This window comes from Dendropsophus ebraccatus, chromosome 15 (genome assembly GCF_027789765.1).
Source record: "Dendropsophus ebraccatus isolate aDenEbr1 chromosome 15, aDenEbr1.pat, whole genome shotgun sequence".
Lineage (NCBI taxonomy): Eukaryota > Metazoa > Chordata > Amphibia > Anura > Hylidae > Dendropsophus > Dendropsophus ebraccatus.
In genome coordinates, this window is record NC_091468.1 from 2,890,429 (window position 1) to 2,905,935 (window position 15,507).

General features: G+C 49.2%; 1 protein-coding gene and 1 long non-coding RNA gene across 3 annotated transcripts; one reads left to right on the forward strand and one right to left on the reverse strand.

Moving 5' to 3' along the window:
* Positions 1 to 230: 230 nt before the first annotated feature.
* On the reverse strand, positions 231 to 10,744 carry CALM2 (calmodulin 2). Its single transcript, XM_069954160.1, has 6 exons — positions 10,638 to 10,744; positions 3,830 to 3,860; positions 3,303 to 3,446; positions 3,115 to 3,221; positions 1,975 to 2,110; positions 231 to 1,021 (listed from the first exon to the last, which is right to left on the reverse strand). Exons 1-6 carry the CDS (start codon positions 10,638 to 10,640, stop codon positions 993 to 995), a joined length of 450 nt encoding a protein of 149 aa, XP_069810261.1. The 5' UTR covers positions 10,641 to 10,744; the 3' UTR covers positions 231 to 992.
* A 351-nt stretch (positions 10,745 to 11,095) lies between these two features.
* LOC138774252 (uncharacterized) lies at positions 11,096 to 15,290 on the forward strand. 2 transcript variants are annotated; one of them, XR_011360277.1, is made up of 4 exons: positions 11,096 to 11,194; positions 13,901 to 14,079; positions 14,177 to 14,270; positions 15,125 to 15,290. It is a non-coding gene; the product is annotated as an uncharacterized lncRNA (long non-coding RNA). The 2 variants fall into 2 exon arrangements; XR_011360276.1 differs by lacking the exon at positions 14,177 to 14,270.
* Positions 15,291 to 15,507: the final 217 nt, after the last annotated feature.

Consider the following 15,507-nt stretch of genomic DNA (forward strand, 5'->3'; position numbering starts at 1 on the left):
TCTGGCATCACAGGCCAGTCTGAAGACCATGGACAGGTACACTGCAGTAATACAGCTCTTATTCCATTGACGTGAAAGGAGATGAATTGTAATACCACACACAACCCTGAGGGGAGGGGGGGCACCGTTTTCCAATGGATGGATATAGGGGATAATCCCTCCCTGTTTTGCAGCACTCACACCACAATATCTACCTACCACAGCCAGACACACAACACAACCACCAAGGATTTGACTTTTTTGTTTTTATTGGAAAACAAATATACAACTTGGAATGGATTTGAGGCAAATTGTGCCGTAAGCAGGTTCTTCTGAAAAGTGGCTAAACCAAAGTAAACCTTAAACTGGTGAAGGAGCTCACACCTGACTGCTGGGTAACGCTATGCAGACCCCTCACATCAGTGTCAAAGAAACAAAAACCAGAGGAAAAACAAAGAAGAGGTTGTAAGCATGGTGGTGAAGATGTTCCAGGTCTGGAGCAAACAATACAGCAGGAAAGGTGGGAAGGGCGGAAGGAGAAACCAGGACACCGATCTGGATATACCAGCTTTGCATTAGTGCAACGTAAGTTCAATATCAGTAACTATCTGTAGTCAGAGGCGAAAACTCCACATCCCAACAAGCAGACAAGTTACTTGGAGAAATCCAACTTAGAGAAGGGGAGGAAAGAAATTATTTCTCTTTAAAACTGAAGAGCCCGGATGTTCCGGTGTGACCGAATCCTGGGGGTCTTCCATGTGCACAGGGGGCTGCCATAAAATCCAGAGGAGCCACATGCAGCATTTGTTACTTAATCAACTTTTCATGGAAACCAAAGAATAAAAAGTTAAGAAAAGACAGTGACAGGAATATGGGAAACATGGATGGAATTCTAAATTACTATACATGCATTGTCTGACAGTAAGGGGGGAAACATTGTACAGATAAGTTACAAACAAAGAAAGGCAAATAAACATCTTTGTACAAGAAATTTAACACATTCTGTACAATCTTCACTTTGCTGTCATCATTTGTACAAACTCTGCAAAGAGAAAAAACAGAAAGGTGTGAGCAGGTACCACCACCACCACGCTGGTCATGTAACGACTGTCACCCCCCACAGCCCGACCATGTACTCACAGCCCGGGGAGTGAAGGACCCCCCCAACCCATGTATTCACAGCCCGGGGAGTGAAGGACCCCCCCAACCCATGTATTCACAGCCTGGGGAGTGAATGACACCCCCCCCCACCCCATGTACTCACAGCCCGGGGAGTGAAGGACCCCCCACCCCATGTACTCACAGCCCGGGGAGTGAAGGACCCCCCCACCCCATGTATTCACAGCCCTGGGAGCGCAGCCATCTCCAACTACAGAGAATGTGTGCAGCTCACACAATGGTGCTCTAAGGGCAGTGCCAGCCTGACAGCTTCTGCCGCAGGGGATGACCTCATACTCCTCATTCTTATACACTGCATTTTACTAGAGGTAAAGGCCATGCCGCTTAAGAGGGGGATTATCCAGGATTAGACAAAAACAGCACCACTCCCGACCTAAGTTTGTCAGTGGTACTGCAATTCAAGTCCATTCAAGTGAATGGAGCAGAGCTGCAAAACCACACACAAGTTATGCTGTTTCTGGAGAAAAGCAGACATGATTCTCTAAGGTTGGATACTCTTAGAACACAGATACGTTCAACCAGTTCAAGCCTGCACCACAGCAGAAGAGTTAGGGAACGTTCACAAGGGTTTGCAAGTATTTGATGCAGAATTGGCACCAATTACTGTGTCAAGAACCGTGCAGTGTCATCCTGGTAAACCCCACTCTGATCTACTTCAGAGGAAGCATGGAGGTCCTATTGACATCAATGGCAGCTTCAAGGACGCCATGTCCCCATGCAGCACTTCATGCAGGCACTTGTTCTCCCCATCTGAACAAACCCTTACCGTCCCAAGGGAGAAACTAAAAATCCACCCGTCCTATGACCAGAACCCACCTTCATAATTTACTTGACCATCTCCATCAATATCTGCTTCCCTGATCATTTCATCAACCTCTTCGTCCGTTAACTTCTCCCCCAGATTTGTCATCACATGACGGAGTTCAGCAGCGCTAATGTAGCCGTTTCCATCCTGCGGGAATAGAGAGCGTGAGCTGAGCACTACCTCCGGTCAGCCACAACAATGCACACTATTTATTCACTACTATTCTAGAGGCCGAACGCCTGGAAGAAATGGCAGCAGTGTCCTCCCACAATACAAACACATGCTGGCATCCCAATCAGGAAGGTACAGTCAGTGCCAGAAGGAACCGATGTAAAGACTCTATATACAGTGTCCTCTCCCTGCGAGACGCTATAGAGAGGACACCGCCACAGGGAAGCCTCCGGGCTGCATTTCAGGAGTTACATTTCTCCCCCCTCATTTTCCTGTATGGTGGAAGCACCTGTCTACCTTGTAATCGTGCTGTATGCAAACTAAATCTGCATGATGTGTCAATCAAGCCCGGCAGAATAAACAATATGCAAATATGTGCTGCGAGCCCGGGGAGCTTCCTACAAACTATAACCATCAGCTCTGCCGCAGCACAATTCTATGAGAAGGTTGTGTTTACAGACCTCATTCATCCTCTGTCGGTACCACAATCAAAATGGCTGCTTATAACCATCTTCAGGGCCATTCAGAACGTAGTTCAGGAACAGAGCATCTAACTCAGGCCCTCCAGCTGTCACACAACTACAATTCCCAGCATGCCTGGACAGTCAAAGCTGGAGGGGCCAAGTTTAACACCTGTGATCTAACTAGTCAAAGCCGTGGCTAAGGACCCAGTCATCAAACTCTGCGGCGAATAAATCTAAAGTGTGGTTATTACCAAGTGTATTCCTCCTTGAAGTGTCAGATTCTGGTTTACAGATCCTGTGAGAATATATGGCACACTCCAAGGATCTGTAGATCAGCCATTGCTGCAGATTCTTCATGGTCTGCAGGCTTCTTACCATCTGTAGTGCAGACATTACGGCCTCATACCCCCTGAACTACTGGCACCAGCCATATGGGCAGCGGTGTATGATGAGAGCCTGAGCTTTACTCATTTACTAGGCCAATGTCTCAGCCAGGGCCACGTTATGCTCCCATACCTTGTCAAACACACGGAATGCTTCTCTGATTTCCTCTTCACTATCTGTGTCCTTCATTTTTCTAGCCATCATAGTCAAGAATTCAGGGAAGTCAATGGTTCCATTACCTGTAGAAGACAAGGTGGTGGGATTGGAAGCTATATCTGCCTATGACCAGCACCAGACACCTCAATGATGAGAGATCTTACCATCGGCATCTACTTCATTGATCATGTCCTGCAGCTCTGCTTCTGTGGGGTTCTGCCCGAGCGACCTCATCACTGTGCCCAGCTCCTTCGTTGTGATGGTGCCATCGCCATCCTTGTCGAATAGTGAGAAGGCTTCTTTGAATTCTAGAAATAGGAAGAGTTGTAAGTCTTTAAGAAGTCCCAAGTCACACCCATCTCCCCCCTCTCCATATGACCCCTCGTGTAACAGTCTACAACATGGGTGGCAGTTCTGTGGCCCCCCCAGCTGCTGAAAAACTACTGGACAGTCAGAGCTTTAGCTCTCCAGGCATGATGAGAAGGGAGAGTGTGGGGTGGTGGGAATTGACGTGCCAGGGCTTCTACAACATGTCCCAGGTGAAAGCAGGTTTGTGACAAGACATGTTACAAGGACGCATCCTGAGGTCAGTCATGTGGGTAGTGTGCAATCCCAAGACAGGGACGTTATGAGAAGGCGGCACTGTCAGCTTATCCCCATACACCGTGAGGTCTATGAGCCTTGTTCTCACCTGCGATCTGCTCTTCTGTCAGTTGGTCAGCCTGAAAGACAAGAGAACAGGTGTGAGGGGGGGGTGGGGGTGTATGCCGTCACATTACATACATCCTGATCATCCGCCAATACGGAGCCCAGTAGTGTGACCTCAGCTTATGCCAATACCCCAACACAACAAGGGGAAGCAGAGGCATGGAAAGGATTCTTGTAAAGTCAGTGTAGCCATCGTAGACAGTAATAAGTACAGAGCTGTCACAATACCATGGGCAACAACTGGGCCAGATATGGCAGGGGATTGCACGGACAAGGCCATATCCCGGGTGATCCCCTATATGTGCCAGCACCAAGAAATGATCCTATCCCACATAGTAACAGATCCTTCCAGTGCTCATTGCTTTACACTGGGAACAGTGTCCAACCAGACGAGAGATAAAGCTATGACAACCGGGCATGGTTATTCCTAGATATACTATGGCCGGACACCATTCTGACAGTCCAAGTGAAGCCTTGTAGGCCATATCCGTGTACCGGCTCCAGGATGTTGTATCATTGAACGCTCCTAAGGGCAGGCAGTATGGTGGGCTCGGTCACTGGGACCAGCACCAACCAAGCAAAAGGCCTAGAGGTTTTGTATAGTGTAATAGATGTGTCAGATGTCACCCGTGTCATCCGCACAGTATAACAGTACCTGGTATACACTAGACACACGGCCCTCACCCCACCCAAGACTGGTTGACCCCAAACACCTTTAAGATGTGACAATCAGCAAGTACAGCGAGGCCTGTAACTGGGGACTTCATAAGATACACTAGAGTGGGCCGCCATATACAGCCCCATCTGGTTATACTGGTAGGAGACGTCGTACTTCCATAGCGTCCTCTGCTGAATCTAAAGGGAACCTCTAAAGAATGACATCAAAACTGGGGAGTGTCTAGTAGCTAGGGGCCCCCTCATGTATAGACATAGGCGTAAGCTGGATGTGTACTGAAGCCAAGCAGCTCACTAGTATCACCAGTTCCACCATGGATTAGAGTTACAAAAGTCTAAGTCTAAGGTAATGAGACGGCTACCATGTGCCCGGCAATGGCAACCATACATGATGCCTGGCTAGCCCTGAATATAGAGGGACAAGCACCCTAGACGTGATCTGTGCCATCTGTCCTCTACCCAAGCAGAACACATTTATTTTTCCCAATGGAAGAGCCATGTCACCAATCCCCATTACACCCATAGGCAAGATACAACCAAGCCAAGCCGGCCTCTACGAGGGTCCATAAAGACCATCTGCACCTCTATACGCATGGCCATGCTTCCTATAGTCCTTACAAATAGTGGATATCATCAACAGGTTAGTTAAGGATAATAGGACCCTAAATCTAACACTTAATGACGACCACCTATTTGGCCCGGTCACATGACTAGTTGGCAGCCATCTATTACAGATGTACGAGACTATATGAGAATGACCTGATCAGCTGCTGAGTTACATGTGCATCACCTGGCGGCTAGCACTATTACACAGGGCCTTAGATGGCGGATGAAGTCACGGACCACATCCTCAAGTGCCAGATCAGACTAATGTCTGACAGGATAGACGCTGACCCAACCTCAGAGCAGAAAAGACGTCCAACACGAGATGTGTCAGGAAGCAGCCACCTCACCCCTTCCCACTGCACCAGGCGACCCCGTCTCATATGGAAAATGCTAGAGAAGTTACCAGATGGCCAGACATGACGATGCACCTGGTAACCAAGCCCTCGATGACGGGCACTGGAGCAGGGTGGTTACTGTTACCTGTAGTGTCCTTCTGGCTCATGTTCCGATACAGTGCCCTATAGTACAACCTCCGCCCCAGTGATCAGAGGACGACACTCATGGCTCCATCATGAAGTCACTTCCTGTCAGGTGACCAAGCAGTCCATACACAGAGGAACATACTGTATGCAGACCGACAGCTGCTAATGCAGCGTCAGGTTACTATGCAACAGCGTTTACATGGTGTTTGACAAATCAATGTTATACAGGGAGGGGTTTACAACCTGCGACTGCACCCATACCACGCCACTCAGCTACATGGAGGACCGCAGACCATCAGGCCGACAACGGGGCCTTCATAAGGCAGCATTAACCCAACTCTGCCATTTTGTTTAATAAAATGAAAGGTCAACATTCTAAATTTAAAGGGTTATCCAGCACTACAAAAACATGGCCACTTTATTCCAGAGACAGCATTGCTGTCATCTCCAGTTTGGGTGAAGTTCTGCATTGAACTATGCATTCTGCATTAGTTCCATTGAAGTGAATGGAGCATAATAACAAACCACACCTGACCTGGAGACAAGAATTGAGTCGTCTCTGGAAGAAAGTGGCCGTGTTTTTGTAGCACCCCTTTTATAAGTGAACAGACCCTTAGTGTTCTCATTTATACTGTAAATAACCTGCAGAGATGCTGATCCACATAAGGGAACATTGAAGACAACGCCCTGTACCCCTAAACCCCAGACGACCCCAAGGAAGCTTAGTCTAGGTGCTGTCCACCTTAAAGTCTGCGGAATGTCCGATGCATACGGCGCCCCCCCGGCATGTCTGGAGAGGGAGATCATCTGCATTCTCACTACCCAACCCATTTAGTATCATCTCACATATTAATGCAATAGAAATTCTACTTCTCCAAGACCTCAGTGTCCCTGGGGTTATAACTCTCCAACCCTAAAACAGGACATGTGGTACGTTCACAATTTTGTTATCATGAAAAAGACGGCACTTCCCTTGTCCTGACTTTTTTTCAAAGCCTAATAACGAAGTCATGTGACTGACGGACACATTGAGCTGTACTGGCCAGGACTTCAAGTGTTTAGTCTTTTCAACCAGCCAAAAGCCTTCAGGAGACTGGACCTGGATACAGTAAGTATAGCTGTTATATAGGAGACTGGACCTGGATACAGCAAGTATAGCTGTTATATAGCAGGAGACTGGACCTGGATACAGCAAGTATAGCTGTTATATAGCAGGAGACTGGACCTGGATACAGTAAGTATAGCTGTTATATAGCTGCCTTCAGGAGACTGGACCTGGATACAGTAAGTATAGCTGTTATATAGCAGGAGACTGGACCTGGATACAGTAAGTATAGCTGTTATATAGCAGCCTGCAGGAGACTGGACCTGTATACGGTAAGTATAGCTGTTATATAGCTGCCTTCAGGAGACTGGACCTGTATACAGTAAGTATAGCTGTTATATAGCTGCCTTCAGGAGACTGGACCTGGATACAGTAAGTATAGCTGTTATATAGCTGCCTTCAGGAGACTGGACCTGGATACAGTAAGTATAGCTGTTATATAGCAGGAGACTGGACCTGGATACAGTAAGTATAGCTGTTATATAGCAGGAGACTGGACCTGGATACAGTAAGTATAGCTGTTATATAGCAGCCTTCAGGAGACTGGACCTGGATACAGTAAATAGCTTTGTTTTACTACATGATAAAATGAATGTATACTGCAGACATGTCTTATATCACATCTGTTGATTTAGACCTTGAAAGTTAGTGACAGGGACACTAAGGGTCTGCTGTCATCCCCATTGTCCCTTTAGCAGCCAACTCCATCTGAACAGGTTACTGCTGACAGCCGGGTGTCATGGCTACAAGACTAAGGTAGGGGTATAACCACATTACCCAGCATACCGAGGAGTCTCTGGTTAGGCCAACACCAAAAGTAACGTCTGATCTCCCACAGGTCACTACTACAAAGTCTTCAGCCACAGGCAAGGCGGCCGGTCCCAGAGGCAGCACACTGGCGGACCGCCCACATCCACCACTGGCAGCTAGAGGGTGCTGACAGAATAGGAGCTCCCACCACTTTATAAGGCCCCGTTCCCACTGAGCAAAACTAGCGGAATTCCGTGGCGGACAAATGCCATTAGCCTCCCGCTCATAATGGGAGTCTATGGGAGGCGCGCGCTCATGCCCTGTCCGAGCTGAAGAATTAACATGTCCACCACGGAATTTCCCTAGTTTTGCTCAGTGGGAACGGGGCCTAAGCCTTTCCGCTAAGGTACATGATCGCTTATACAGACCACGTACAGACAGCCGACACCATCAGATTCCTGACATGGTTTTTCACTTTGAGCATGGCCCTATTACCAGAGTAGTGACAAGTTGTCTCCTCCTCTCCTACCACCCAGCTGAGATCTACGCTGTGTGAACTGTGGCATAGGGAATGGAGAACAAGGCCCTGTGTAAGATGAATGATGGTATAACCCGGGCTTTGCATCACAGCTGCACCAATCACATCGCTGCTTTCACTTCAAGCCTGTTGGATAGGTTGCTATGGAGACTGAAGCCACCACCCACTGCCAAGTCAGCAGAATACAGACTGTCATGTGACCTGTACTCTGCTGACAGGAGCGATAAAGTTATAGGAACAGTCTATGGAATACTGCGGGGGGTTCCCATTGCTTTGTGTAGTTAGCAGCATGTAGTATGAAGGTGTATTAGGAATAACTCAAGTATAGAAGTAATGATGGGCAAAATGGGGGGGGGGGGGGAGTCATTGTACCTTGAAGAGAGAAATCTTATGGTCAAGTTGCTATGACAGGTAACCAGCTAGGCCAAGCTAATAGTATGATGTAGCCAGCAGATGGCTGTGCCAGACCTGTAGGCCCATGTTACACCGCCAGCTGCCCCAGCAATTGCATCACTGGGAGGGGGACCCCAGGGTGACAGCTGATCATGTAAGGAGCGCCCGGAACCCTGCCGATCATGTAAGGAGCGCCCGGAACCCTGCCGATCATGTAAGGAGCGCCCGGAACCCTGCCGATCATGTAAGGAGCGCCCGGAACCCTGCCGATCATGTAAGGAGCGCCCGGAACCCTGCCGATCATGTAAGGAGCGCCCGGAACCCTGCCGATCATGTAAGGAGCGCCCGGAACCCTGCCGATCATGTAAGGAGCGCCCGGAACCCTGCCGATCATGTAAGGAGCGCCCGGAACCCTGCCGATCATGTAAGGAGCGCCCGGAACCCTGCCGATCATGTAAGGAGCGCCCGGAACCCTGCCGATCATGTAAGGTGCTGATCTTTCTGAATGCTGCTGATCTCATGGGTGTTGGGACAGTCCCCTGAAGTTGTTGACCTCTCCCTCACACAGTATTATAGCTCAGCTACAATAATTATCACCCCCTCCCCTAAAAGTGAGACGAGTATATACATTCATAGGAGGCTCCATACACAAGACAAGCAGCGATTCAGCCAGTAGACAAGCATTAGCGTTCGTGTAAACAAAGCAGTTGCCATGGTGACAGTCCTCCATACGCTGCTGAGGACTCTGCGTCTCTGGTCAGCGAGGGGCTGTATATAAGTAGCAGTCATGGGGCTGCGGTTGAAGCCAGGTCATGCTGCGTCTGCACATCGGGGCTCAAGTTACAGTCAGGAGGGGCACAAACCTACAAATCTATATTTCATGACTAGTCAGATGCCGTACAAGTCGCTGCCCAAGCCGGGAACCAACTGATCGCCATCAATGTGTCACCTAAGCTGCAGCTATACATGGAGGCCTGCGGTATGTCATAGCGGGGGGAACACCGGGCGGACACGCCTGCATTCTGCTGAGGGATAGGTGTGCCACGCCTAACAGCCGGGAGAGCTCTGCTACACCCAGCCCTGGGGTACGGAGAGCCGCCACCAGAGAGCAACGCCACAGTGACATGTCAGAATGGCGGGGGGGGGGACTAAGAAGAGAATAGGATCTATGAACTGCAGGGAGTGAGGTGCCCTGTGGGATACCCCAACAAGCAGGACCCAGCCCTTCCTTCCGGAAACTGCAGCACAATGCGGCTGGACCCACCCTGCTGTAGGGAGGAGGAGACGACCACTACTCCTGCTGCCACCACCACTGGGTGACATCTCTCCGCCACCTCCCTGTCCAGGGACATGACGGCTCCTCTGCACCCGTGAGGGCGGCCATAGCACACGGCACGCTTCTTATAAGACCTGTATGTGCAATTGGACACCCAGCCCCCCCCCCCCCCACCTCTTTAAAGAGATCTGTCCCTTTAAGGGATCTCTCAGCTCTGCCGCCGCTCCCTGTATCCCAGTTATTACAGTACGACCCAGTTTCACACCACGGGCTACTGAGATTATGTAACCACTCCGCAGCCTCTTCAGGATACAAAGAGCCTGTCAGTCAGCGGGCGGGCAGGGCGTGGGAGGCAGCCATCCGCATGCGGCAGCCCCGGCTTTATTCACCAGCCCTGCGCTCACCCTGGAGACCAGAGGAGAACACCCAGGGATAGGGATCAATGAAGGAGCCGGAGCCATACACATCAGCACGCAGGGTGCTGCATACACACAACGACACCACCTATGGGTACTCCGCCTAGGGCAAATAACACAAAGAGCTGCAGCAGCTGAGACAGCCAGGAGCTACAAGCCTGTCAGCAGCAAAGAAGAGCTGCAGCAGCTGAGACAGCCAGGAGCTACAAGCCTGTCAGCAGCAAAGAAGAGCTGCAGCAGCTGAGACAGCCAGGAGCTACAAGCCTGTCAGCAGCAAAGCTAGAGACAAAGAAGAGCTGCAGCAGCCCCAAGCTGAAGGGTGACACACGCCAAGTGCTGCAGCAGCCACTGATTGACAGCTCTATCTGCACGTTACAGCCAGCAACAGTCTACCCCAAGAGGTTGTGCAGCAGCTGCAGTAAGGACAGGTCCGCAGCGCCTCAGGATGACAGCTCCGCAGTAAGCCGTGAGGGAGGCCGAGAAGGGCGCGGAGCGGGGGACACATGCGGACCGCCAGGCGACGATCAGGGCGGCCCCGGGCGTCACTCACCATTTCCAATGGATGTAACGGGCGCGCAGCAGCTCAGCAGTCACAACCTCACCCCTCACAGGCTCGACTCGGACTAATTTCCAACCGCCGCCAACCGCTCTTCATAAACACCTCCCTCCGCCCTGGATCCCTCCGCCGACGCGCTAACTCCGCCCCCCACTAACGAAGAAAGTGATGGCGCGGCTTCTCCTCACACGCGAGCGGCGCCGTAACCGCGCTCACGCGAGATAGACAAAGTTATGGTCGGTGGAAATCACCTCACTCGCTATCGGAAGTACTGACCCTTTTAGTATGAATGAGCTATCGGTAACGGGACCAGTGCTGCGCTAGAGGGAGGGGACTATTTTTCTAACGCGCACGTCTACCTTAGACCGGCGAAGCTTGTGCGAGCGTGAGGAGCTGCGCGCTGATTGGTCTTTCGGTACCTGCAATGCGTCACTCAGACATGCACAGTGTGGCGGTAGCGACGCATGCGCACTGGGAGATGCTGAGAAAACGCAGCAGCAATAGGGAGGAGACTGCAACCTAATAGTACTAATAAACCGAGGAACGTATCCGTATCCATGCGGGTGTGAGGGGCGGCTGAGAGCGGGAGGACACCGGCGGACTCTTATCTATCACTGATTACTATATATACACACTGTAATGGCTGCAAGCGCCTCACCATCACGGTTATAGATATACGCCTCACCATCACGGTTATAGATATACGCCCCTCACCATCACAGTTATAGATATACGCCTCACCATCACGGTTATAGATATACGCCCCTCACCATCACGGTGATAGATATATACGCCTCACCATCACGGTTATAGATATACGCCCCTCACCATCACAGTTATAGATATACGCCTCACCATCACGGTGATAGATATACGCCTCACCATCACGGTTATAGATATACGCCCCTCACCATCATGGTTATAGATATATACGCCTCACCATCACGGTTATAGATATATACGCCCCTCACCATCACGGTTATAGATATACGCCTCACCATCACGGTTATAGATATACGCCCCTCACCATCACGGTTATAGATATATACGCCTCACCATCACGGTTATAGATATACGCCCCACCATCACGGTTATAGATATACGCCTCACCATCACGGTTATTGATATACGCCTCACCATCACCGTTATTGATATACGCCTCACCATCACGGTTATAGATATACACCCCTCACCATCACGGTTATAGATATACGCCTCACCATCACGGTTATAGATATACGCCCCTCACCATCACGGTTATTGATATACGCCTCACCATCACGGTTATAGATATACGCCCCTCACCATCACGGTTATTGATATACGCCTCACCATCACGGTTATTGATATACGCCCCTCACCATCACGGTTATAGATATACACACCTCACCATCACGGTTATAGATATACACACCTCACCATCACGGTTATAGATATACGCCCCACCATCACGGTTATAGATATATACGCCTCTCACCATCACGGTTATAGATATACGCCTCACCATCACGGTTATAGATATATACGCCTCACCATCACGGTTATAGATATACGCCTCACCATCACGGTTATAGATATATACGCCTCACCATCACGGTTATTGATATACGCCTCACCATCACGGTTATAGATATATACGCCTCACCATCACGGTTATAGATATACGCCTCACCATCACGGTTATAGATATACGCCCCTCACCATCACGGTTATAGATATACACCTCACCATCACGGTTATTTATATACGCCCCTCACCATCATGGTTATTGATATACGCCCCTCACCATCACGGTTATAGATATACACACACCTCACCATCACGGTTATTGATATACGCCCCACCATCACGGTTATAGATATACACACCTCACCATCACGGTTATTGATATACGCCCCTCACCATCACGTTTATAGATATACGCCCCTCACCATCATGGTTATAGATATACACCTCACCATCACGGTTATAGATATATACGCCTCACCATCACGGTTATAGATATACACCTCACCATCACGGTTATAGATATACACCCCTCACCATCACGGTTATAGATATACGCCCCTAACCATCACGGTTATAGATATATACGCCTCACCATCACGGTTATAGATATACGCCTCACCATCACGGTTATAGATATATACGCCTCACCATCACGGTTATAGATATACGCCCCTCACCATCATGGTTATAGATATATACGCCTCACCATCACGGTTATAGATATATACGCCTCTCACCATCACGGTTATAGATATACGCCCCTCACCATCACGGTTATAGATATACGCCTCACCATCACGGTTATAGATATACGCCCCTCACCATCACGGTTATAGATATACGCCTCACCATCACGGTTATAGATATACGCCCCTCACCATCACGGTTATAGATATATACGCCTCACCATCACGGTTATAGATATACGCCCCACCATCACGGTTATAGATATATACGCCTCACCATCACGGTTATTGATATACGCCTCACCATCACGGTTATTGATATACGCCTCACCATCACGGTTATAGATATACGCCCCTCACCATCACGGTTATAGATATACGCCTCACCATCACGGTTATAGATATACACACCTCACCATCACGGTTATAGATATACGCCTCACCATCACGGTTATAGATATACGCCTCACCATCACGGTTATAGATATACGCCCCTCACCATCACGGTTATTGATATACGCCCCTCACCATCACGGTTATAGATATACGCCTCACCATCACGGTTATAGATATACACACCTCACCATCACGGTTATAGATATACACACCTCACCATCATGGTTATTGATATACGCCTCACCATCACGGTTATAGATATACACCTCACCATCACGGTTATAGATATACGCCTCACCATCACGGTTATAGATATATACGCCTCACCATCACGGTTATTGATACACCCCTCACCATCACGGTTATTGATATACGCCTCACCATCACGGTTATTGATATAGGGCGTCACCATCACGGTTATTGATATACACACCTTACCATCGCGGTTATTGATATACGCCTCACCATCACGGTTATAGATATACGCCTCACCATCACGGTTATTGATATAGGGCGTCACCATCACGGTTATTGATATATACACCTTACCATCGCGGTTATTGATATACAGCTGACACCATCGTGGTTATTGATACATTATATGTGCTGTCATAGTCTGTGCTGCAATGTAAACAGTCCACACCTGCAGTCCTATACAAATTGCAGCCCCACAATAAAGCGAAGGATGGCGGCTGTAACAACCAGATTACAGTTCGGGGATGGACCCTCTGTATAGTATTAGGATTCACCACATGTGCTCGGCCATCTATGTCCCAGCATGCCCTGCGACAACAGCTGCAGAACCGCAGTTTGGGAACACTGTCCTACAGGGACACAACACAGAGGTAAGAGGGATCCGGGTTGTCGCTGGCCTCGGTACGGTACATTGGGGTTAGTCAGTGGGGGTAGCCGGGGGCATTACTGGTGGACTTTGGGTTTCAGATGAGACTCCGACAAGCGTAAGAATCCACGGTTACTATATTTAACGTGAAGCCGACATGAAGCAGCATTTACCGCTGCCCTAGAAATTAAGAGGGTAAGTAGCAGCAAGTGTCAGCAACACTGCGACCAAGGTATGTAAATACAGGGGCAAAGCCGTGAACCGAATCTGTTCCCTTACATTAAAGGGGTCGTCCTCAGATTAAAGAGGTTTTTCTCTCCCTTAAAGGGAATGTACCATCAGGCCCGGGCTGAAGCACTGGAGGCGGGCTGACCCACCCCCAGTGGGAGGAACTCCCCCACCCCCCTATGACTTGTTTCTATTAGTATCATTGGAGCCCTATCATAGAGGGGTGGGGATTTCCTCCCACTGTGGGTGGGTCGGCCCGCCTCCAGTGCTTAAGCCCGGGCCTGATGGTACATTCCCTTTAATACATGGGATAGGTGGTAAATGTGTCAATGCTGGGAGTAGTAATACTGGAGCCCCCCCACCATCACAGAGACCTCCAGAGAGCCGCAATATCAGGCACTGCCACTATGAAGTGTATGGCGCTGTGTCTGGTAATGAAGAGGTTACAACACTCACAGAGTACCACAGCCCCTCCCGTCATCGGCTGGGGTCGGATCTCCACTGATCTCATACCCTACTCTAATGGTGCCTTTACACAGACACATTATCTGACAGATCTTTGAAGCCAAAGCTAGGAACAGACTATAAACAGAGGACAGGTCATAAAGGAAAGCCTGGGATCTATCCCCTTTTTAAATCCATTCCTGGCTGTGGCTTCAAAAATCTGTCAGATAAAGGATAGGCTATCAATATTAAAGTTGCAAATTGCAAAACTCCTTTAAAACCAGTCTCCATTTTTATATTTGGGCTCATTGACACATCGCTGCATTGTGCCCCATCCCAGATACCCTCCTAATACTGCATTGTATATCATACAATAGGAACATATGGGACAGGTGAACGCTGAGACCGTGAATTCAATCGCACTCATCCTCTTCACCTGAAGACGTGAACACAATGGCGTCAATCTACTGTGACAAGATCTCGTACAAGGGAGTCGTGTTACACGTGTTGTATCTACAAATACAGCAGGAGATATTAAATGTAGCTCAGCCGGTCCCTGCGTCTCAGTCTGTTGCTGGTAATTAGAGTGTAAGCTCCCGTGGGCAGGGACCGGTCGCACTGATTAAATACCTGCAGAAGATGTTGTTAACATGCATAAAAAGTACAATAAGCCCTTGATGGCTGAACGCATCCAATATAGGCGTGTAAAAAGGCTGTCCAGGCATGATGGGAATTGTAGTTCTGCAGCAGCTGGAGGGCT